The sequence below is a fragment of the Pelmatolapia mariae genome, linkage group LG17 (genome assembly GCF_036321145.2).
Source record: "Pelmatolapia mariae isolate MD_Pm_ZW linkage group LG17, Pm_UMD_F_2, whole genome shotgun sequence".
NCBI lineage: Eukaryota > Metazoa > Chordata > Actinopteri > Cichliformes > Cichlidae > Pelmatolapia > Pelmatolapia mariae.
The window spans coordinates 33287204-33313940 of record NC_086242.1 but is presented as its reverse complement, the minus strand read 5'-3'; the positions used below and the strand labels follow the sequence as shown (position 1 = coordinate 33313940).

General features: G+C 40.3%; 1 protein-coding gene across 4 annotated transcripts in view; it reads right to left on the bottom strand.

Moving 5' to 3' along the window:
* The window catches only part of lrp8 (low density lipoprotein receptor-related protein 8, apolipoprotein e receptor), a 170636-nt gene that overhangs the window by 88298 nt on the left and 55601 nt on the right, over positions 1 to 26737 (bottom strand). For all 4 annotated transcript variants that reach the window (XM_063460686.1, XM_063460688.1, XM_063460687.1 and 1 more), the window contains exon 3: positions 208 to 330. In XM_063460686.1, the coding sequence (XP_063316756.1) occupies positions 208 to 330 (123 nt within the window). The remainder of the gene's footprint in view (positions 1 to 207; positions 331 to 26737) is intronic.

Here is a 26737-nt window from a genome sequence, read left to right as displayed (position 1 = left end):
GGCAATGTGCGAGAAACAGAAGGTTAGCACGGCGGCTAGTGTGCAGCAAAATGTGACACACTGAAAATGAGTGACCTTGGGAGTGTTTTATGCTCAGGGAAGTTTGCGTGTGCCTGCCTGCGTGTGTGTGCGTGCATATGTGTATGTGCTGACAAAACTGACTTTGCTCACAGTTTGCCCAGTCAGTGTGGCTGTGCTGCTACTTACTGCAGATTGAATCGGCTTCATCTGAACCGTCTGCGCACTCTACTTCTCCGTCACAGCGCCACCTAGCAGGAAGACACTGTCCATTCTTACAGGTGAAATCTGTGGCTGCGCACGTCTTCTTCGCTGTGTAGAGAAGAGAAACATTCAACATTATCATATGGCCTCAAGAAAGCATTGCGTCTGCTGATACTCTGATAGTCATCAACACAGTGAATGATTGAATCAGATTAGGAATCAATCCATCCATTTTCTTAACTGCTTATCCAATTCAGGGTTGCAGGCAAGAGACAGGGTACACTCTGGACAGGTTACCAGTATAACACAGGGCTAAGAGGGAGACAACCATTCATACCTACAGCCAAGTCGGAATAAGCAGTTAACCAAACAATCAAGTCTTTGGACTGTGGGAGGAAGACCGAATATCTGCAGAGAACATGCAAACTCTACACAGAAAGCCCCAGTCACCCGGCAGATCCAAAACCACTATTAGACAATATAATTGATATTTACTCGGACATAGTCTCTTAAGCACAGCAAACAATATCTGATTAAAGCTAAAAAAGAAAAAAAAAACCAATACTTTAGGAAAGATGTGATGTAGAAGTACGCACCAAGAAAACATGTCAAATGTTTTCAAATCCACTTAACAAGTCAACAAGGTAATCAAAATTGAACTTTAGTTGAGAGCAATTCTGAGCACCAACTTGAAACCAATTTTCCAGTCCAATTTTAATTTAACCTACAGCAGGCAATGTTTCTACTTAGGCATTCAGAGCATCAATGGTGTGTTCAAGTGCAACTTGTATCAGAACACGAGAGGGAATGAGGGTCGTTTGATTAGGTACCCTTTGTTTGTGCGTCTTCTTTGAGGCAGACTTAGTGGGTAAGGAAAATGAGTCTGGTGATCCAATGTGAGGTGGGTTTTATTTCTTTCAAATTCAAATAAATAACAGTGTTTCAGGTTGAATGAATGAGAAAAGCACTGGCAGCTTAACCAGGCCTCTTTCTGTGAGGATGTGTTGGATATACAACATGTGCTGTGGGGGTCAGAGATTTTTCTCCATTTTTAACCACCGCATGATCCACCTTCCAGGCTAACGCTGGCTCTGTGTAGCAGTGATAGCTTATGGAGTCCAAAGGTTTTGTGCAGTCACTTTCTCCAAGCAAATGGAAAATTGAAGCACTTGGGTCTGTCACGGGAAAAGGTGAAAAGAAAAAATCTCTCCCTGACAGTGAGAGCCAGTGAACAAGAGAAAGCACTCGCCTGGCATGTTAGCGATGCCTTGGCTCACCATGATGAAATATATTGGGGGAAGGAGGTGGAGGGGGTTGACAAATGGCAAGAAAGTGTGCGAGTGTGAACAGCACTGTGCGTTTGGTGGTGTGTAGGTCAGCGTGATTTTATTCTGACAAGTGCATTTTTTTCATATGCACCAGATACCTGATCTGCTGGGAACACAGGTTAGATATGAATACTGTGTGGACATACAGTAGTCTAAATGAATCCTAGCTGACTAAAAAAAACTAGCAAAAGTTAAAAAAAAAAAAAGGGGGTTAAATACAGTAGAGCAAAATACAAACACCAATAGCTTAGTTTAACGTTAATGGAAAGAGATAAAAAGCAGATCAGGATTTTGTCAAAATTGTGAACACAACTGAGACCGCAATTTAGTTGTTTGGACACCATATTATTAGGAGAAAGGGTTTGGTGTGTGTGTGTAGTCTATGGTATCAACGAAAGCAGAGTAACAACTGAAAGCCCAAAGGAAAGCTATAATAAAGAAGCACACACTATGGAAAAGAGCATTATATCAGCAGTGGGGACTAATGCATTCTAAATGTGTATGTACAATTACTTAAATGAAATGATAATGTATGGCAAATTGAAGAAAAGTCAGACAACCATTGCTCGCACGCTCACCTGTACAGCATTCATTCCAAGTATAGAAAAAAGGGAGTCTAGGGACATGTGGTGCAATAGATTGAAGAAGGTGTAGGCCTAGAATAAATGAAAAAGAGCATATCTCTTGGGATTCCAGACTAGTCAGAGCCAGAGACAAAAGTAAATAGAACGAGAAAGAGAAGAGAGGAGAGACTATAGGGGCAGAGAAAGAAAAGACAAGAGGGATACAGGCTGTTGAGGTGGGGTCTTGTGCAATGGCATTACTCTTCACAACAGACGACATAAATCCTTTTCCTTCCAACCAGCATGTTAACATAAATACCACCTCTTCCACTTTACCCTCCTTGTTTTTGTCTTTCCCTCCATCTCTACCTACAGCCTAATAAAACACAGGCCACCGTGTACACACTAGAATATTCCTTCACCTTCACAATACATCTCTGCTCATAGCACAACACAGTCATTTTCAGCACAAGACTGCCTAATTCGGATAAAGATAAATATTGGTTCAGGTGAAAGACTTACAAGCAGGAGTTAAAGTGGGATTTGACAGATGATGAAACCCTAGGATTGGATGTAGCAGTGCAGCACCGAAAAAATAATAACTTATAAGTAAATTAGTTTTTATTAGGCTGCGATACTACTCAGATATTCATTGATCTTTGGGTTTAGCAGACTGAATTCATCAAGATATAAGTAGATGTTTCACAAACTATATACCCGTGTCCTGATCCTTAAACACTAGAAGCTAGTAGAAAAGGTAGAATTCAACGAGTGAGCTTCATCACTTTAAATTTAAACTGATGCCGTGATGCGACTTCAAACTGACCATGAACGCCGTGTCTGCTCTGAACCAACATAGTTGATCATTAGAAGTTTAAACTAACCAGTTTAGCTAGCACTAAACTCTACCAAACTGATAGTTTTTTTCATGCAAACTTGAATAAGACAAAATTAGTATTAATGTACTTTAATTTTAGCTTTGTAGGTTTTCACATGAACATTACGCTATTTCAGATCGACAAAACTTAACCCTTGTTTACAACATATAATACAAGAGTTTTTGTAAAACTTAAGTATCAGTTAACTAATTTTCTTCTTATCTTAAGTATGAAAATGAAAATATAATTTCCCTGATGCCTTCCTTCTTGTTTTGGTGGGCAGAAATCATTTTCAATGATAGTACTCTTACACATCCCGGTTTACACTGGATACAGGTTTTTTTTTAAAAAACCCACAAAGAAATGTGTTTTGTAGAGAATACTGGACATTTTAATTGTTCTGGGGGAAAAAGTCAGCAAATAATCTTCAGAAAGGGGTTGTGAAAACATAGAAACTTCAAAAAAATATATCGTAACTAGACAATACCATTCATCTTGACATTTAAGGTTCTAAATAAAATTTCACACACAGATCTACGGCAGAACAGTCTGGACAGAAAACTGTAACAAAATAAAAATTCAAATAAAAACTCAGTTTTCAGCAAAAGGCTCAAAAACTGACATTAAGAATAAAAAAATATCACTACACATCAAAAAGACTTTCGAATTTCACTTGTTCCATTACACACAGTAGAACTCCTTTAGTTAATGACTATGGAAGGAGTTTAATAGCTGTAAAAGCATGCATATATTATTTTAGAACCAACTAGGAAAACATCTACACATCCTCCTAAGAGTTGCTGATACACACACAAACTGCTGCTTACATTTATATTCACATTCTGATGCTCCAAGACCTGTCATATACAGATGCCATCCATATGGAACAGCCTAAACCTGCCTTATGATAAGGTTATTTTGAGAGAGTAAATAATGTGGAGTGGAAAGACTACTACAGACATATTATGCAAATATACCCATACATACCTACCAACAAACCCTCATCCTAGATGTCAAAAATCTGATTTTAGTTTACTGTCAAAAACAAAAACACACCAATAACTCACACATAATAGGATTTAATTAAAAAACTGTAAATACATCAAGGATGTTCTATGTTGTATCAACATACTGCTTTTGGGAACAACTTTTTAATCCTCTGATATCCCCAAAAAATGTATGGTGTGAAGTAAAAACTTATTAACATTGAACGGTCACACTTGAATGATCAGTATTAGGAGGCCTTACATTAATACTGTTAGAGCCCAACCAATACAGGATTTTGAAATTGTTGAGCAGTAAAGAATACTCCAACAACCCCTTCCCTTGTTATTTTGGTTCCCACATTTAAGAGAGCAATGGTGAATGAATGTGCAATTGCCACACCAAAGTAAGGTGGTTAGGACAGTGATCTTATAAAGAAACTAGAGTTTCTTCATAATGACAGTAGACTAGTAAATGAATGCCAATTAACTGAGACATATTTTAGAAAACACATGTATGTTTCTTAAGACCTCTCAGGCTAACCATTTCCTTTTTTTTGTGGAGAAAAAAAAGGTGTTTCTGATTTTACTGGGCTGGCCTCATCCACATTTAACCTGGGTATATGTGTCCCATTACTTAAATTACTTGGACGCCCCAATGTACATGGTACCAGAAAAATTGCTCAAGGATGCAGCTACTGCACAAGCTATGGCATTCAACTAACGGCACACTCCGGAGACCTTCATGATCAATGAGTGACTAAGCTGCCCTATCGAAATTCATACAGTCTACATTCTGTCCATACAAAGCACATACAACAGATTCCTCTCCATATACTCCTGACAACATGGTTTGAGACACTATAGTTTGCCCTGAGAAAAGGTAAAGGTCAGCTCCTGCCTTGAAGTAATTCAAATAACAGACTCCATTACACACACACAAACACAAAGAGGGACAGCAGAATGTAAATTAAACATCCAGCAGCTACAACAGAGGCATAGCTGTGTCACCTCTAATAAGGACCTGTTGACTCCAGCCCTGAAATGTTGATTTGCAATGGCAACAATGGCATGAAACAGACAACAGCGCTGTGGTGAGATAACTTTCCATCCTTTAATTAGAGGTAGTGACAGTTTTGAATTGGGTTTTAAGCACCCTCAATAAACCACCTTTGGACTTCTACACTGCTTTGCCATTTGGTAGTCCTTAAAGTTAAAGCTTATGTCTTTAAAAATGTGAAGCAATTTTCACGTTACAATTTTTTTATTGCTATAAATGAAGCTTTAAATGTAGCTTTTTTTAAAATCCTCCCTGCCCGGCTATCTTTTCCAATCATAAACACATGTGCTCATGATTAGAAAGATACCAATGTCATGATAGCAGAAATTTGTAGTTGGCAACAATATCAGTAGAATTTTTTATTATCATGAATTTTTTTTAATTTAAAATGATTGTGTATTTAAATTGTTAACATGATATTTTGTTGATAGGACACGAACTGAAATATGAAGGACAGTTGCCAAGTAACCTACAAGCTATAACCTTATTACAGTACATGCTAGCATAAGCATTTATACAACTTTAGACAAACAAACAAATTAACCTATGGGACATAGCTGGTTTTGCAGTGGCAGTGCCAGCTGTCTCAAAAAACCTGCAACTTGCATTTCACGATAAAATAAGATACTTTAGATAATACTTTGAACATTTAATTGAAACTCATTCACCTTTAATTCTTTAAAACGATCTAGATGCCGGTCTTCTAGGTGCTTTGCTAAATTGGAAGCATTTCCTCCCTTGGTCCCTTGGCATGACACCATTGTTTGTATATTGGCTTTTGTGGGTAAATTATCACCACTTGATCATCCAATTTAAATGCAAAGTGCTTCCATACCCAAGTGTTTCTGCCTTTCTTATCAGAGACTTGTGTTGAAGCTATCACAGCAGCTGCCCTCGTCACAATCTTCCACATCTAATTTCTGTTGTTCTATGTACAGTTCTTCTAACGTATTACAAGCATCGGTTCTGTTGACTTCCCTACACATTACAAATGGACCAAGCAAGCAACTGCATTATTTCCAATGGACACCTATATCATCACTATTGATGAGGTTAAAATCCTGCAGGTTATTTTAAAGAATGATACGAAGAACTGGCTTCATTGTTTAGAGTCGGATATGTCCAAATTTTTATTTATTTTTTTTACCCTGATGCCTATGGTTATTTCATAAAGTTGGGATAATAATGTGTTTGAAAGTAGCAACCATCTGGATTGGCCCTGCCGAGTTGCAGTAAATTAACTGATATTACTGAATCATTAGGTATCTCCAGTACCAGGGTTAATATCGGTATAGCAATGCACTCATGGAGGGACCTTTCTTTAGTTTTAGGGCTCAGCATCAACCTAACATGGGTTTCTACTAGCTACACATTTCCTTTCCTCCAGGGCTATTTGTGTGGAGTGCACAGTATTTCATCACACATTAAGCAGCTCATTCAGAGAACCGTCGTTGGGAAAATTTTCCATTACATAGAAAGAAGTTCCTGCAGGTAATCTCTTTTAATCTCTTTTTTATGCATAAAGTCACACAACACAGTCTTTGCCCTGTACCTTGTGCCTGAGCTTTCTCCAAATCCTACTTTTATTTAGCTGGACCTGATATTTAAGCTAGTGCTTAATTATGTGAACAAAAAAATAAATAAATAAATTACGTTTGATGCTGAGACAAATTCGGTTTAAAATATCCCAGTAAGACTTTACTAAACCCACTCAGTCAGTTCTTCTAGCGAGGAAGGCCAGACTAAATACCAGGGTAACCATGTTGCATCATCAGTCATTCTATTACAGAGACTCAGCTCAAACTGTGTGCAGATAATTTGCATGTTACACAAAAGCCCATTTGAATAACTAAACCGACAAGAAACGTGTGACAGACGTAGACACAGAACTTCACCACTAAGTGTTTGAAGCAGCTTGTGCAGTCATCGCAGCAGTGTAAAAGATAAAAATCCTGGGAAACGCCGAACAAAGAACGGCTGTGTAAACTGATGATTAGCCTATGAAAATTAACTCTCCTCCCCCTCAACCTGTTAGTTGGAGTTAATTTCTTGCTCACTGTATTTACTTGGCACATTATTCATTTTCTTAACTTAAAATTCTACAATAGGAAAGTTTCTGCCCGCCCGTTTTTTTCCTTTCTTTCTTTCTTTCTTTTTTTTTTTAAAAATCCCTGGCTGTCCCAGAGGTAATCTTAAAGCACAACCTATGTACTATGCAGTAGAGTACAAACCCTCTTGTAAAAGGACAGAAGGGAGGGAAAAAAAATTAGAGACAAAAGGAGCAAGAGGAGCGAGATGAAGTGTGGGAGAAAGAGGAGAGGAAATGGATGGTCCTCCACATTGTTGTGATCGGCTAAAGAGCTAAAGAACGGAGCGTGTCAGGAGAGCGAGAGAGGCTGTAAATCAGTGAGCGGAGGTGAAAACTACAAACGTAAGGGAGCGCACATTACTCAAAGAAATCTATGTGAGTGTGTGAGCAAGAAACAAAGACGGCAATGGAGTAAAGCAGAATAATGTTGGTCTTTTGAGGAGATTAAAGGCCTATCAAGCTTCCCTAAGTTGCAGACAGAGATGTAGCGGGGAAAATACCGGGATAAGATGGCAACCATTTTTAAATTATCCTACTTATTAAAAACTAAAAAGGAAACTCAACTGGAAGCAACACCTTTAGGTATAACTGCAAAATTCAAGTATTGAAAAAGTATATCAATGCTAAACCACATTAACTCTAGTTTCAAACAGCAGCCACAATTGGCAGCAATCATCACTGTTACCAAAAATGCTGCGAGTGTAACATTCTAAAGCCTAATGTCAAGGCCAATAATCTAAGGAGTGCATGTGTGCGTGTGTGTGTGTACATGGCCATGAGACTGATGCACGCACTACAAAGGCCAGAGATGTGAAGAGAACTCATGGACAGGCAACTCAGACAGCTGGCCAGATCAAATACACCATATATTATGCTCCTCTCACCACATCAAATACCACCTACCAGTTCAAAGAAGCTTGTTACAATTTTTATGATCTCCCTCTCTGGACACAGGAGAGTCGGGCCTATAGGGCAAGACATTGGCTCTGGACTTTTTTTTTGGGGGGGGGGGGGGGGGGGGGGGGGGGGGGGTACAAAAACAAGAGAATAAATAATGCAGAACACCAGAGGTGAGAAGAGTTGGACAGGGTACCTGGGTGACACTTGCACCGTGTGGTATTAAGAAAGCCTCTGAAGTTGAGCGTGGTAAAGATGAAAGAGACAGCAGCAGCGGACAGTTGGGGAGCATTTCCCAGTGACCTGAGGTGCATGCATGCGCCTTTATGTTAATCTTCCAGCAACATATGGAACACCTAGCTGCTTCTCTGTAAAATAGGTTTATATATGTAGGTGAAAATATTTTAAAAATGAAATGAAAAAAGAAAGAGGCACACCTAACTACCCAGACCTCTTATGAGATTTTGACAGATAGTTTCTATTTTACCCTGCACAACTTTTCTGATATTTACGGTAAGGTTATTTTAACCTGGGCTGCCTTTTCCTTTGTCTTTACGGTAGTCCAAGTATGTACACAGGACACACAGTTGTTTGCATTGTAACTTTACATGTCAAATGTAGCTGAGGAAAAACAAGAAGAGGAGAAGCTCAAACTACACCATTTTCAAAAGCTCTATTTTTTATTTTACTTTTTAGATTTTATTATTTAAATGGATAATAAACATTGTTGAATTACTGCTGAATTGTACTTTCTTTGTTTTATTTGACAGCCAGCTGTTGACTATATACAGACACTGATACAAATTCAAGACGTATTGCATATTGTGTGAGGTTTTTTGTTTTTTTTTAACTGGACATCAAATTTTAGTTGACTACCTCTGCTGCTGCTTGTAATATAGCCCAAGAAATGACACTACAAATATATATTAGTGTCACAGGCATCATATAGGATATGTTCAAGGACCAATTCCAAAATAGGAAGCAATAATGTCAGGAAAGCTAAGGCGCATTATAGAAGAAACGCCAGTGCAGTTTCCCCTCATATTCAACTGCTTCCCGGAGGTTAATCTCTCATCGGTGTTTGTCTGCATGAGCGTGTGTGCCCATGAATCTGTTTATACCTCTGCTTAAGGCTGTACCTGTGTACTTATTTTAAGAAAAAAGCTTGGACTGCATTCTCTATGTTCAAAGCTTCCAGAGAAATATGAAGAGTCTTTTATGAGAATCACTTTGCTGTGACGGGGATTAGCATTAAGAGGAGCTCATGAAGAGAGGCTGTGGTGCGGAATAATGACGCAACTTTTACTATTTAGTTTTAAGGCAGTGTGAAAGCAGAATTACCTTAGTGTGAACAAATGCACAAAGCATCGCCACAGGAAACACACTCTCACACACGCACACACTTCAAGGATCCTCTTTGTCTAGTAGCTGTCTCTTTGCTTACATTGACAAGCACAATTAAAGTTGCGTTTTTGGCATCGAGCATGTTTGCCTAACATCTTCACCAAATATTAATGCTATTAAATTACACTAAAGTCCGGTTTCTGTTTTTCCACCCGTTTGACATTGAGTGAAAATGTTGTATTTAAACAGGTCTTCAAACTCAAGAAACCAATTATAAGAATTCTCTTACTGACTGGTTTTATGTGTCCACTTTATTTGATCTAACAGAGAAATCGCTTCTCTTTGTACGCACAACACAAGCCTGTGTCTCCCATCTGGAAAAAAGCAGCAACTTTATCACATTTTCTCCCATCTCCCTGCTACTTGACCTTGGCTAACGCTAATGTGTGCCTGAGCCAATAAGTGTGTTAATATGCATACAGGTGTGTGGTCCACTTTAGTCTTAAATCATGCTAAAATGATGCTAGTGGCCACTCCAGCCCCAAGATGTCTAGCTCAACTTTTACTCTCCCCCAAATAGAGGGACTATGTAATCAGTTCCTTTGTTTGTTAGCAGTCTAGTGTCCATAGTTTTCAACATATCACTTTTTAAATTTTGTGTGATTGTAGACACCGTTAACAGTTTGTGTCCATTTAGTTTTGGCCAAAATCAGGCCAAAGTCTGCTGTGTTTTTTATGGATCGTCTTCAAACTTCAACAATATACTAAGCACTAGGGGACATGAGTGCCTCAGATAACAAAGCACTTCTGACCTTCATTGTTAGCACCCAAGGTCAAAGTTGACCTTAAAAGAAATTTAAATAAACCACAAAACTGTACAACAAATGTTTAAATTTTTTCCAATACAATGCACTACAGCAGCACAACGATGCCTTAAAGTTTGGCAAAAAATCACACACTACAGGACACACTATGGCTTATAAAAGCCAAAGATTTCAGCCCATTCTGCTCCAATCATATGGGTAAAGATAATAAAATACATCCTTTTAATATGGAAGGCCTCAAGGTCATAGGTCAAAGGTCAGGGTCACTTGAATTAGGAAAAAGCTTTACTTTCCATTGGATCATCTCCAAACTTTAAAGCAATATATTAGTCACTGGGGCAACATAACATTGAGCTCTTTGTAACATTTTTTGTTTAGATAAAAATTTGAGGACGCAAAAAGAATACACTACACTAGATCTGAAACTGAGGGTCCTTTACTCTGATATTATCCAGTATTGTGTGCCTACAATGGTAGACGTCAGACATACTTTTACAGCATTACAGCTTTAATGCCCCAGCTTTGACAATTACCAATCATCTGGTCTGTATTTTCTCCATCTGGCTAAAGAGAAGAAAAAAAAAATCTGTGTTTTATGTTATTTTTGTCATTGTGGCTCTGTGTTGTTCCCGGATCCTGGGATTTAACTCCCAGAACGCCAGCGTTTGCATCAGCCTTATGCCAAAGCCTGAGACCTCCCAAATTCTGTCACATCCTAGGTCCGCCCCCTCTTTCCCTTACATAATTGGGGCATTACAGCTCTGCAAAGCAGCTTAGAAGTGATGGGCATGAAGCAAGACAACAAAAAGAAAATGGGAAAAAAAAGAATTAAAGACACAAGATCTGATGGGATGACATTACAGGAAAAGTATCGGTCTCCTTTATGCTGTGCTTCTCTATGCACATAATGCCGTGTTTTTCTAACCTTTCCCCCTCCTCTCTAAACCTCATTCTTTTTTTGGGGGGGGGGATGTCATATGTCCAAAACACTTTTTTGCTTCGTCTTTGAGACAAACAAATCCAAGTGTTTTTGTCATTGTGCCGGTGAGTGGAGCATCTTGTATGAGCGACCTGAGAGCGGTGGCTTTGTGCGCCGCGCTGTTTTATGTTCAGAGACTGCTAATTAAGTAGCATCACAAAAGGGGCCACTGTGGGAGCGCACGGTGAGGGAGAAACAAACGAGGCCGCGCTTGTTTTTGTTTTGTTTACGCCGCGCATCATACCAGATCTGTCGAGCGCGAGGAAGCAGAAGAGGTCGCGAAAAGTGTGTGTGAGCACAGGCCTTTAACAGGTGTGAGTAAACAGTGTGTGTGTGTGTGTGTGTGTGTGTGTGCAGAGAGACGGTACTCTTTTCCAAGAAGTCAGGAGACTATGAGGTCATATCTTTCTGCTCTAGTACCGCTCATTAGAAATGACATATGCATAGAGCAACTTCGCTGCTCCTGTATTCTCAACTACCTCTATATCGGTGACATCGAGCTCTCAGACTTGACCTGCATTGATTTATTAAACACAGGCACTGATACCGACCCTGTTACTCGCATACATACTAGCATTCATGCACACGCACAGACACACATGCTTGCACACACTTCCTCCCCTCTACCTCCACACGCCAATCTCATCAGAATATCAGGCGCTCAATTGTTGAGACAGTGCCATCGTCAACATAAAACCCCATAAGGCTTTGCATTCATGAAGGATCCATATTGGACACACTGTATCATAATGTAGACATGTGAGACTGAAACTATGAAGATGCCATTGCAAATACAAGTTTTTATTTTTCCCCCCTCAAAAACTCAAATATTGTATTTTCAAAGGGAAGACCTATCCTGCTGTGTTAGTCAAGAAACCGTTTCAATTAGGCCAGCTTCCAGCCGGACTCCAGAGGTTAGAACACATGCGCACATACATGCAAACACACACACACACACACACACACACACACACACACACACACACACACGCCTACTCACTTGTTCACTCAGACGTATAGTGTAAATCCCCCACTGGGGCCATAAAATTGTTGTGATGCATGGGGGGAGGATGGGATGTACAGTGCTATATGAAACCCTAGTTTGTCAAGCAAACACACACATAGTCACACACAGTACACAATAGCGTTTGCTCTTTATGCGCACTCCTATACTGCTTATATTTGCACAACCCAACAGGAAGAGCGCTAAACTCTGCTTTTTAAACCTATAGGTGCCCGCTGACGTGCTGAATAGTCAAATATTCATCAGCTCTCTTTATCGATGCATAATTGCTAAATAATTAATAACCTTGATGACTTATAGCAATTAAATTTTCAATTGCAAAATAGTGGAAACCCCAAATTTAAAAGCCAAACTGCCACGTGTGTGACAGCAACAGTCGAGTGGCAAAATAAAAATTGATAAAAGCTCTCCTGTAATTACTCTTCGAGCGAGCGACTGACTGACAAGCAGGAACGGGTGAGGTTTCAGCAGCCCGATCCCCAAAAACGAAAAAGAAAAGCCTTGTACCAGCAAACAATGTCCCCGCTGGCTCTATGAATCGACGCTCGCTGTGAGCCTCGTAATTTCCCTCTCGCGGCCCTGCACTTCCAACCATTGCCATTCAAGTCCCAAACCGCTCACATGCCGCGCGCTGCTGGTCGGGCCACATGACAAATTACTGCTGGGCTTATTATCAAAAATCAGCACTCGCCAGAGGGAGTGGCCGGGGAGGAGGAGGGTTACGACGGAGGGGGGATTCCAATAAAGCCTACTGAGCGTCCACAGACAAAGGAGAGGGACGAATTCCTCCTCCTGCTGCTGCTGCTGCTGACGACAAGCAAGAAGAATTCATTTCAATTACAAATGGCTGCTGTTTGGAGGGGAAAAAAACTCATAAAAAGGTCAACAGGAATTGCAGCATGTGTGCATTTGTTTGTACAGCACCATACATTATCTGCATTCTTATCTATTTATGGTTCAAAAAGAAGCTGGAAGAGCAGAGCATCAACCTGCAGAGAGCGATGGAGGACGGCGATTGTTTTGTTGTCGTGTGCGTCTGTGACACGCTGACCCGCCTCCATGTTGTGCTGCACTCTCAGCAAAACAAAAACACTGTACACAGCCTCCTATCCTTTGTCTTTCTCGCCACACTTATTCGTTCTGCATTACTTATGCCCTTCTTCTCCACCCTTCCCCTCCTTCCTCCGCCCCCACCCCCCTACATTTATTTTTTTTTTCCCCTTTGGCAAACAGCCAGTTGTCTTTTCTCCTTTGTCTGCTGTTTGTGATCGCTGATTAGAAAAATAAATGATTTTGTAAAATGCAGATCAGCTGCAGGAATCTCCTGCGAGATGCGACGAAACACCTGCATGTGAAATATTTCACAATGAACGACGTCTGTGTGTCTATAACTGTATGTCCACCCGCCTTAATTACTCTCATTAAACTGAAGGAACCCAGAATCGCCACTATAGCTGAGCACAGTTAGGACATTTAAAATGTTCCCAGGTAAGAACCCTCTGCTTACCCTCCCAGGACCTGGCATCCACATGTGTGGACATCACATTTTGTCTTGTCTAGAACACAATACTAAATTTTGCTCTGCAAGGGCCTGATATCCACTTATGAGGACATTATACAGCCACTGTTCTATCGAAATTTAAAACGAATGTCCTCATATGTGGATATCAGGCCCTTGTAGAGCAAAATCAGGTAAAAAGATAATTCTTTGTTTTATATTCATCAGGTCCCAATCAGCCCAAATAGCAAAGAGAAATTAAAAATGCATACCATGAAAGAGTTTGGGTCTTAGGAGGTTAAATTACACCATCACCACCCACCCTACCTGCCCGCTGCTGTGGGGGCTGATCTAATGTGGAAGAACCTGAAAACAGAGCCAAGGGAAGATGCAGGAGCCTTTTCTTTGAACAACAACTTGCTTTATAGGGTTACGGACTTTAATTTGAATTCTTTTTTAAATACAAAACTGCACAAAGTTTGTTGCCTACCAGTTTTAAGGGTCAATTTATAGCTATCATTGCAGTTTGTTCAACACTCCACGAGCGTCACATCCATCTCTATTTCCTGTCATAGCTACTGCCATTTTAATTTTAAAATTCACTTTTAGGTTTGTTTTTCCCCCTTTAATACACATACCTACAACTTGCTTATAGTAAGGAATTTCAAGCTAATGAGGAGACTTGTCCACACAGCGGCCAAAGGAAGCTCGGTCAGTGCCATGACTCGCTAACTTCCTCTTTAGAGCGCCGAGACTGTCTCGAGCAAGTTAAAAAACTTAAAGTAAGCATGTATTCTACGCTAATCCCTTTAAGGCCTACATGTCCCATCATCATCAGCTGGATGAATGAAACTGCACAATGACTAAGCTCTTTTCGTTGGCCCCCTCAAAGCTTCTTGATTTGGGAACATTAGGAGGGGAAGAAAAGAAAAGCATGCGGTGGGAACCATTTGACACAGCCTTTGTTGCAGCTTATGAATCATCCCGCTCCGTAAGCCGACCAAATGAGCTCGTCTGTCTGGTGTAATCTCGTGACATCTCAACTTTAAATGGAGGAGCTGCCGGGAGCCGTGTTGACATTTCGTAATGACGACAACTGATCACAGTGACTAAATTTTCATTTAAGTCGGTTAAGAGGTGACCTCATCCGAGTTCGCTTTTAAAGCTGGGAACACACTAAGACACTGGGATTTTTTGATAATCTTAAACAACATGGGACGTGTTTTAATTGGCCAGAAAACCCTCCCTCAGCTACTCTGCTGACAAAGTACTGCTTAACTGGCCCACAATCAGATGAGGCTTACACTGAACTTAAGCCCAAATCCCCCAGTCTATGTAGCCCACTGACATATCTATTAAAGTTTGTTTCAACTGTAGAGCAGTATTACTGTTGCAATTATGTTAAATGATTTCACATAACATATTCATTCAAGTTTTATTTCAGTTATCTTATACAGTCTTCTTGCTTTCTGCTATTCAACTGTTGTTTTTTGGCTTGTTTATTGTTACAGTGACTTGCAAGTGCTTTGCAACTTTTGTGAATTGCAGCCAGCGAATGACAATCATCTGCTTAAATTTCCCAAAGTGGCAAAAACTGACGTCTCTTTTTACATACATATACTATACAGACAAAAGTATTGAGGCACACCTTTTAATCTTTGACTTTGTGCTGTTTCAGTCCCACAGCCACAGGTGTATAAAGTCAACCACCTTTACAAACACTTACAGTATGAAAGAATGGGCGGTCCTAAAGAGCTCACTGATTCACAGCGTGGTGTTGTATTTGGTGCCACCATTGCAACAAAACAGTTTTCAAGAGTTCTTCCTTTCTAGATATTCCACAATCAGCTGTAAGTGGTATTACTGTAAAGTGGAAGCATCTAGTAACCACAGCAACTCAGAAATGAAGTTGTAGACCACACAAAGTTACAGAGGGAGGTTTAAAGACACCAACGCTCCGCTGATTCAATAAGTTCCAAACGTCTTCTGGCATTAACATCAGCTCGAAAACTGTTCTGGGAGCTTCGTCACTGCATGGGTTTCTATGGCTGAGCAGCTCCAGTAATTTTGCTGTAATTTTGAGTTTAATGCAAGGCAACCAGAGAAATTCCTCAAACCTTGGTTCCACACTTCTTGTTTAATGAGTATCACGTTCAGTATTTCATATACTGCATGTATTCAATCACTGCATGAAAAAAGTGTCAAACAAAAGTTCTTTCAAATCATTTTGCAGTGGGTAACGTGTTTTTTTTTCTGCATATTCAGCTCAATATTCTGTTAAAATTGGCAATATCATGGTTCAGCAAATATAGAACCAACCGTGCCTCTATATTCAATTGCTTCTTAAACAGTGGTTTGCTAGTGCTTTGGAGACAGTAACCGTGTCTTGACACCTTCCCTTTTTGTCCTACTCACAAAATCATCTGCAATCACTCACGGTCACATGAAATAAATCAGTGAGGATGTGGCCACAGATGAGCATGTTCTCCAAAGGAATGACCTAAAGTTACCTCACACTGTGTGGCTCTTTTTAATCATCGTGGGTATCAGAGGCATGTTGGAGAAATAACTGCTCTCCCACTTCCTCCTTCTGCATGCTTCTCAGTCACCTAGGTGTATCCACGGATACCCTGGGCCACTGGAATACAAATACAACCCAAACGCTCGCCTCTCAGCCCCATTACCACACACACACACACACACACACACAAATCCCAAACCACCCCGTCTTCACTCCTGTTCCACTGTCTCTCACACCATCCCCCTTCATTAACCGTTCTTCTGTTTCGAGACGGGCACAGGGGACTATTTGTTCAGTTTTAATAAACGGGGCAGTGGGGAACCGCTCTTTCATTTGCTCTTCAGAGATTATGCAAAATTTAAAGTGGGATGCATTATGTACCTTTGAACTAAAGAAAGGGAGCTTTACTTTTAGCCTTTTACCCACTTTCCCTCTTTACGCACATGGGTTAGAAGACTGATTGTGCAGTCAGCGTGACACAACTATCTTAGTCTCACATGAACAAAAATTTGCATCTGTACCTCCACCTCTCTGTCTGATTTCAGTCATGTGCAGAGGTTGTGGGGGTGCCCTTGGATCACTTTGAAAAAAAAAAAAATCCCATGGAAGGACGATGAACAGACTCCCAGCAGGTGCTCTTGGCCACACAACACAATACTAGAATAGCCACTGGCCGAAGTGGCAGGAAAGTGGTGCCAGGAGGGCTGATGGTGAAGGGCAGAGGGTGGGTGCCGTTGGGCGATAGGGTGGGCAGATTTTTTGGAGAAAGCAGTGCGCGGGCCCAGGCTTTTTCGGTGGCCCCGAACAAAGCAGACCTCTTCACAGCCATCCAGAGATGCAAATTGCTCTTCATCAAAGTTTCACACTCCGTTTCCAGCGAACAAAATGGAAATGCTGGCTCCTTGGCTAGAACTGTCAGTAACGCCCCCTCAGTCCTCTGTCCTCTTTCAGTGTTTGTAACTGGCAGTTCTTAGACGAACAGCCAGGTGAGTACACACATGCACTCGCACACTCACTACACAGTCACATTTACACACACGCACTGGGCATCAACAATAAAACCCTCATAGACACACACACACACACACACACACCCCTCCAGGCCCAGCTTTCTTTCCACTGGCTGTGTTTTGATCCAGTATCCCACTGGGAGGCTTACGATGAGCCCTGCTTCAAATTAGGCTGGGCAACAGCCATCAAAGACATCCCTGCCGGAGGGGTATTTAGACCCTGATCAGCCTCACCCAGAGGCACCTACAGGTAAGGGAGAAACGTGTGTCTGTGTGGGAAAAGCAGACAAAGAGAAAAGGCAGTTTCATCGCTACATGTGCATATATATATGTCCAAGAAGGTGCCTTTAATATTTCAGGATAGTCTCCCCCGTCACTCCTTATTCTCTTTTTCCCCCCTCATCTTCTCCTCTCTTTTTGCCGCCAGCTAAGGGGAAGATGACCTCAACTCCTGGCTTAATGTGATAACAGCAGCGCTTTAACCTAATGCAGAACTGTCTTCCAATATTCTGTTGAAGTCTGAATGCCTTTAAAAAATGTAGGCTGAGCAAACAGGTCAAATACGCCACATTAGCATTTTTGGAAAGAATCCCTGGATGGCAATGATGTTTTCTAATTCCTTTGTGTGTGTTTGTGTCAGTATGTGTGCGCTCTGTACAGCTTGTGCCAGCCACTTGGGGGGTGGGGGTTGAACCCGTATGACCACCCAAATCTGCGGCTAGCCGGTAAGCTGATCTAAGCTTTATACATGGTTTCCGTCAGTGGTGAAGGAGAAAGTGAGCAGAATAAAATTATCCTTACGCTACAAATTTATGTCGATTTTAAAGAAAGGCTCTTTATTTCAAAATCTTAAAAATGCTTATGTTGAATATATGACAGATTGGTATGCAGTATAGTCCAGGCCATTGAAATGAATCAGGTACTCTGAGATATTATAGTGGGAGTTTGACTGAGGGGATATTTTCGAAATGGACAAAAAAGTGGACAAATGGAGGCTCGGAAGCTAGGCGCATATAGCTCTTAGGTTCTTCTTAGAAGCTCACACGTGTGTAACTAATGGACCTTTTTCGATCAAACGGGCACAGCTTGAGTTTTGCCTGTAATTAAGCAACACTTTAAACAAAAGAATGCAGAAGCCATCCTGTGAGTTTCCTAATGTACTTTGGTAAATACTCTGGCTGATCCTGAAAAGCGTTAACCATTATAAAAGAAACACGGCACAAAGAATTAACACGAAGGTTCTTCAGGTTGTTTTCTTCCTTTGTATCCTAGTTCTGTGCGATACTCCAAATCAATCTGAAATCAATACCGTATTGGTATTTCAGTATTGATTTGAGATACTTTTAACTTATAAAGACAGCTTATGTGAGGGGGAGAGCGTTTTGTCATGACTTATAAGATGAATCATTATAAACGTGCAAATATTGTTCATATTTTAATGTCTCACTGTGCTTTTTATTTTCCAAAATAATTAGTTAACACAATAAAATACACATTTCAGCATTTCATGCATCTTAAAACTGCATTTTTATAATGTTTTTTTGGAGACCTGAAATGTAACTGTACCTCTCTCTAAAGCATTTTGGGTCAACTTCTGTTGTTTAACTGTGTTACAGATATAAATAAAATAGACGTGACAGTCTACACAAAAAGGTTCAGACATTTTTCACGTTTTGTGGTATTTTTTTCTTTTTCCAAAGTAAATAATTTTTAATTTAACACAATTTATTGAGCTACATACTGAACTTAGTGGCTAGAAACAAAGTATTGATCACATAGTGCTAGCATTGATATGACACCAATACCAGTGGTATTGAGCCACTCCGCTGTATGCTTTGGATCATTACATCGATATAATTAGCGCATAATGTCAAATTTCAGTTTTTTCTTGTTTCCCCAGTCACAGTTTTCTCTCTTTTTGTGCAGAGTTTTTTGTCTCCCTCTCTCTTTAGGCTTACACAAAAGGTAAACCAAACTCTCAGCCACACTCTTGACATTGACAGAACAATCTGCACACACTAGCAGGATAAATTAAATCATTATACTGCTAATACTCGTCTTCCCCAGCGTTTACACCGATTTTGAATAGGCAACACAGGAAAAGAAAGGCTGTGATGATTAAATTCCATGCAATCCAGTTTTAAAGAGCACTAGGTTCACCGGTAAGGCACCAAACTGTGTACGTAACAAAAGAGGTGCTGTAGCATTAAGTATTAGTAGTGTTGTGCGTGTGGCTCTCGGGACTTAAAAAAATAAATAAAAGCAACTATAAGAACAGCCATTTACTATACATCCCCTGTTATTTTCTACCATCGCCGAATGAATAGAGTTTGCTTAGAGGCGGAGAAGGCCCTTCTGATTAGTATTCTTTAGAGTCTGTAAGAACAGACAGGCCCGCGATCAGAATGCAAGGAAGTCCTCTTTCAGGCAGCGAAGGAGTGAGGGTGAGGGGGACGAGACAGCAGAGGCTTGTCTACCATGTAAACAAAGCTTTAAAGATCGCATTTACAATGCAGCACAGTCTTAAGCAAAGGAAAAAGCCTTCATCGTCTTTAAGGTGTCTTTAAAGATCTTTGCAAATGGTTTTGGCGAGCAGAAATTAGTTTAAGGTATGGAATATCGAGTCAGCGTGTGCCTCGAATACCCATTTTCCCCAAAAGACCACAGCATCTGAACATGTCGGATAAAAGGACAGTGTTGTGACAAGAGGAACAAAGCGTGCGCAGCCATGAAAAAAAAAAAAAGTGCTGCCAAAAAAGAAAAGAAATGCAGACGCTGAAGTCCTTGCAAGCTGAAACATTAGGATTCCTGAATAATCACACAGACTGATGAAGGTGACACCTTCTTTCCCCCCTTTATTATTTGTCATGAATTCATGAATCATTTCAAATTCTTAAACACTTTGTTTTTTTTCTTTCAAACTGACTATTAATAAATGTCTTAATAAACGTCCAACTCTGACCTCTGAGATTAATGTCTGAGTTTTGGTTTATAGTGTTGAATTCACTCACTGAAGCCTCGAGTTTAAATGCAGCGCGTCTTGATTTTTGATTCCTTCAATCCAAAGAAATACCGCGAGCATAAAATGCCATCAAATATATAATGATAGAGTTGTTAACATTTTGAAAAGAGAGATATATTTCAAAGAAAAAGACAAAAACAAAACATTTTATTTCATTGTGGGAATTAAATGATTCTGATTCTTCTCATCGCTGCCACTCCAACACCGTTAATTAGATTTAACACATAATAGCTCCACAATCCCACCAGGATATCTCTCCTCCCCCATCCTCTCTCACTGTTTTTCTATCCTTCTGTCCATCTTCTCTCCCTCTCTCTCACACACACGGCACACTAAACAACCTCTTTTTGTGGTCCGTGTCATTGATATTGCTTGGCTGGGGCCTTTCAGCCCTGACGGATAAGGAGCCCATAGGAACCGACTGAACTCTGATAAAGGTATGGCGAACGGAAGCGAGTGTGGGTTCAGGCCCCTTTAGCCCTCCAGAGGAATAATTTACAGCTCTGCCACAGTTGATTTCCCTCACTACGGCCAAAGGCAGTCAGAGACTGGCCATAGCGACATAGCTCACTTGCAGATAGCTGAGCATAGCAACATACAATCATACAACAAAGGAGCTAGGAGGCGGCAAAGAGGGGAGAGAATGGTTTGAATTATTAAAGGGAAGAAAAAATAACAACATTAATGGCACAAGTGGGGATTTCGGTCATGTGCGAATGTGCAACATTGCGATTTTGTTTGTTTGCACTCAGTACTGAATAACCTTATAGTACTTTTTAGTTCACCTCTTAGTGTCCTTTCCTTCCTAAATCCTTGATTTATCGACTGTGTCAAAGAGAAATCAAAGTTATTGACTGAAAACAAAAAGGAACAAATTCACAAGGTTGATTCTCAGTATCGTCTTGCACCGAGTCTACTTTGTTGTCATGGAGATACTTCAGTTGAACCATACAACCTCGGTGAAATGAAGTACAGCAGAGGTGGCAAAAAGTACACATTTGCAACTTAAATAGAAATAGAGATGCTTGTGTTAAAAAAATACTGAAGCACTGATTCGGCTTCTTTACTCAAGTGACAGTGAAACTGTACAGCCTCTGAAATGTACTCAAACCATTTTTTTTTTAAAATTAGCTCTTTGAAGGACAATTCTACCTGCTGATTTTGTACTAAGCTGACTGGACATGCCACAGCAACAATTTACTGACATCTGCACCTTGAACACCGTTCCAGATCATTCTGGCGCAGTTTAACCCCTGAGTAAAGTGCAATAAAGGATCCATAAATTACATGTTTGTGTCTCTTTCATGTGTGTCGTGTGATAAGAAACAACGATGAACACCCCCCCCCCCCCCCCCCCCAATAAGACTGTCTATAATGCTTTGTTGTTCCTTCCACTGATGTTCAAATCATTATAAAGCATAAATTAGAGATATCTGTGGAAAAAAAGCAGGAAATAAAAGAAAAGCACTTGAAAATCCTCTTAAGTGCAGTACTTCCCACTTTTGATATACAGGCATTATAATGGTGGATTCACACAGAAATGTCACCCTTAGTCAAACTGGAAACCCATGCATCAGTTTGCTTCTTTGCATTGACTTTGTATGCACTTGTGCTACGCATAAACTTGACCTTATGCTTGGTGTGAACACACCAAAAGTTGAGACATGAGACTCAGAGAAACCTGAATAAGACACTATTGGGGAATGAAGGTTGCCCCAGCCAATCAATCATTTTATAAAGTTTTTAAATCAGATTTGACTTGTGAGCATGTGGAAAGAGTTTTAATATACCGGCAGCTAGTGGCATTAATCTCTGGCTCCCTTCCTATTTATCTAACTACAGGCTTTTTAACCCAAGATGACAACTTGTAGGCAGTCCCGAGTCTTCTATAAAGACTTGTGTGGAAGACAGTATGTAAATGGAATAACCATTTATTATTTTATTACGTAAAATGTGTTATTAGATTAAAAGTTTCACATTCAGTTCGGTTTTGTTTTTTTCCTCTAAGTAGAGTTACTTTTTTCTCGAATTGCTTTTTTTAATTTCAAAGATGAACTTTAAAACAAATCCACCTGATTGTCCAGAGAATACAAAAACCCTTTCAGGAGTGAGAAATCAGGAAGAAGCAATAAAACACTAAGGAGGGTGGAGCAACTTCGAGATCAGTACTTTAGCTTCATCAATCACAGTTTCTGTAGACATATCTGTTTATTCAGACCGTGTGGGTATGTGCATGTAAAATATGAACTGCGATTACATTTGCTTCTGTGCCTGCCAGCAAATGCAAGTGGTCAGAAGTGTGCATTCAAGCTGCTTTTATTTATTTATTTTTATCTGTATGCAGCTGCAATACACTTAACACCCTCTGACTTTTTCATTTGTTCCACGTAAAAGAAGATCCAACTCTCTCAGCAGAGTACACAAACCTCTGAGCCGCACAGACACACATTCCCTCTGGTTAGGCCAAAAGAAGAGATTGGCTTTGACATCTGCCTCAGTGTGTATTGTCCTGTTCTCATTTGTATGGGGCCTAATATCGCCCTAACCTTTACGCCGCGCAGCGGTTCAATTGCATCAGCATAAAACTGCTTCAGTGAAAAGCCAATTATCGTCTCAATCGCGCCACAATACAGCTTAGGCACTGCCCACGCCACTGCTGAACGTACAAAACAGCCAACAATGCTGGCGAAGTGACAAAACTGGGGCAGGGCATGCAACAGTGACAGAAAGGAGGAAAACTCGATTGCATTCCTAATCAAAAACTCTAGCACATTGTGCAGAGGTTTTTTAACGCATCTTCTAACAACCTCTTAACCGCATTAATTTATGATCTGTAAGGGATAAGCTGACGGTCTTGCTTTATTTTTATTTTTTTCCTCACAAATGGGAAATAAAGCAGAGGATGATGAAAATTGTGGGGGTAATCTAGTTTGCTTTAGGTGAGATATACAGTTGGAAAATATATAGTGTTATGCAGAAATGATATTGCTTAGGTGGCAGTGTTTACATCTCTCTGTATAGATGCTATGACACTAAATGAAATACAGGGATTCTGTTTTAATCATAATCCTAAAACGTAAAAAAAGCAAATGGAGCAGGCACTATGAGTGGTAATAAATGCACAATTAAGATCAGAAACGGTAATTTGCCTGCAGCAACAGAATGTGAAAAGGCATCAAATGATTCTCTTAATTTCGTGAGCAAGCTACAGCGAGAAGATGTCACTTGGATTGAGTAAAGGTAAAATATGAATGCATGAGATGAGGCATCTGACGCTATCTGTAAACCCCTCTCCCTACTGATTCATGTTCAATTACCGCAAAATGCAGTGGAATACTCAGCTTAGGGTAAAACACGAGCAAACGGCACACTGCCGATCTGCAACAAACATGCTTAACATGCTTAATGTGTTTTTCTTTTTCTTTTTTTGCTTAGATAAGTAACTAGCAATCTGCTGCACTGGCAGCAATGCCCGCTTTGAAATGGCTGGGAGAGAAAAGCTTGAATGGTTCAAGTTTTGTTCAAAAAGTCACGCTGACACTATGGCAACACAATAGAATTTCATTGGGAATGGAGGTAACAAAGGGAGAGAAATGACTGCTTCCATGCCCGTGCGTGTGTGTTTGTGCATGCGCGCGCTCGATTGGGTAGAATACAACTCCAAGCCTTTCGCCATGTCTGTTAGTGGGAAACAGTTGAATGGCAGGGAGCAGGGATACAATGTTATTACCTTCTGTAGCTCCACCCCTCTATCAATCCATCTTTGCAAACACACACATGAGAACACACAGATTTGCCCAACTTCAGTGAAGCACGGAACAATCCGTCTTTCAGTGCCTTTATTCCTGGGAAAAGCTTATAGATCTTAATTGCATTACTGGGAGGCGTAAAGTGAGGGAGCGTCCAAACCCGGTGAAGGAAACCAGAAATGGAACTCTGATTTAAGTGAAAGATAAATAATCCCTCGCCGACATTCTAGAGGTGTTCTCTGCCTTTTTCTTTCACTTTATGACTCTGATGCAACCACAACTGTTTTTTTTCTATCCCCATCAGAAGCTACACATCTCTAACAGCACCACTGTGCAAATTACACCAAATCATAATGGTTAGATATAAACAACAAATCTGATTAAATTGCTCCCACACTGACACATTTATGCTCTCCTGAAGTGGAAAATCTTTTAGTCAATGAAGAAATGATGCGAAAAATGGGAGTGGAAGTGAATTTTATTTAATTAATAATGACCCAAATGGAATGAAATTGAATCTTATTAATAAATCCAGTCATTTCTGTATGTGTATTATAGAGTGGGTGTGTCTGTTCTTTACCTAACTTGACAGTAAGAAATAAGTAAGTGCAATGCCAAGTTTGGATGAGAGTTGAGCCCAACTGATTTATTAGGAAGCTGATTTTCCCCATTTGCCGATCTTTAGGCAGTGGCATTTATTTAAAAGATGAGAGAAACACCCTTCAACAATGTAAAAAAAATGTTGATGTTGCACAGTTTGCTCACCAGAGGGCACTCTGCAACATTCCTGTTGGGAACAAGTCCCGCAACACAACAACTATCTGATCCAAGCACACATATCAAATGTTAAGAAAATCTGCTTGTTTCATGTATCTGAATAGTAAAGAAAAATATATATTTCTCAATCACGAAATAACAATATCGCTCCATTGATATTGCCTTCCAATAACAAATCAGATTTTTGAGTACTCCTGTTAAACTCTATATAGGAGTCCTGTACTGTACGACATTCCTATGCACAAAAACAAATCTATGTTGGTAAATTCACATTGTAAATTTGAGGCTACACTTTATACACAGCTTCCAACTTTTATTTACATTTTTGTGGCTTTTTAAAATGTCACTTTCAGTCTTTTCAAAAAGCTGGATCTTTCAGTAAAACAATGTTGTGTTGCTCAGAAATTGGCCCCATGCGTTGAAGCTGCCAATGTCATATTTCATCTGTTTTTTGTTTGTTTGTTTGTCCCCCCCCATCAGCGTTACATATCAAGCTGTCAGCCTGCCAAAGCTGATTTGCTTGCGCGTCGAGGCAGCTTATTCAAACATGGCATCTAAACAGAATACTTGCTATGAAACACAGAAAAGGCTGCATGTGTGAAAAAGTCCTGTGTAAGAGAAGAGATGTGAAAAACCGAGTGAGAGAACAGCATGTGCCATTAGAGGAATGGAAAAAAGAAAAAGCATAAAAAGGCAGATTGGGAATAAAAAAAAAAAAAAGTTGACAGTTTGAACTTTAAACTTTTTGCTTTCTCTCTGCCAAAACACAAGGTATCTATTGTTCAAACTAAAGGCCCTAAAGTCAGTGTCGGGGCCTTCCGAGCCCCTCCAAGCCCACACGAGGGTGACAACTATAGACTTGAACTCTTAGATTAATGCTGTCCCCCTTTCTGTCTCCAACATGGACCCTGGACTTCTATAAATGCCTCCTCCCCATCATTTAGACTAGACATCCACACATACACCACCTCCACCCCCAACAACTCTTTGGCAGGCTAGCACAAACAAGGCGTGAGGAATGTGGCTTCAAACACTGGACGGGCCACGAAGGAACATTAACTGCCGACGCCGAACAAAAGCAGAAGTTACGAGTGTACGAGCGCAATGCTGCTTTTCCAGACTACTCAGAAATTTCTAAATATCTAAAGGCGTATAAACCTCTGCACAAAACAAGTTTGTGGAACAAAACGATGCGGCTGGTAGAGATGAGCATAGCAAAAAACTTGTTTTTTTCCTCAAGAGAAGTCTCCTTGGTTAAGGCACTATCCAATTACCTGCAGATCAGATGTGAACAGCAACAGGGCAATTTGCACAGCAGGAGGAGAAGACAATGAAACTCTTCATCCATGCATTTGTCCTGATCTCAACCACTTAAAAGGGAGGGAGACTGTTGTGAAACGACAGTTAAGAGGACGAAATCGAAAAAGTAAGAAGAGATGAGGACAAGTCAGAAGCAGATCACACATGAACATCAATTTAGACATTGTGGTGAAAGCGTCTGCTTGATATCAATTATTGAGAGTCTTCATGCAAGCAAAGTGGCCGGGCCACCTTTTGATTTATCCTCCATTGCAATATAAAGAAAAAGAGCCGAGTGGCAGTCACCAAAACTTTGTATAGCTGTGCGACAAGTATTAATGATAGTGTACTAATGATAGCTGGCTGTTCTTGGGGCAATAAGCACCTCTAATGGCAAACACAGAGATAAGCTCTGTTCCTATGCAGCACTGTGAGACAGATGGTCTCATTACTTCTGATTGAGAATAGGGAGAGTAGTTTATCCCGAGAAATGGGCAAGAAGAATCGCGGTAGAGACGAGGAAAGAAAAAGAGCTACAGTAAGTCAATAGATTCATTCGTTTCCAGATTCCAGAGCAGCATTTTGATACACTTTTTGTTTTAATCCTTTCAGAATTTATTTTGGATTAGGCTTTCGCTTACGCTGCTGTTCAAATATACATAATCTAGTC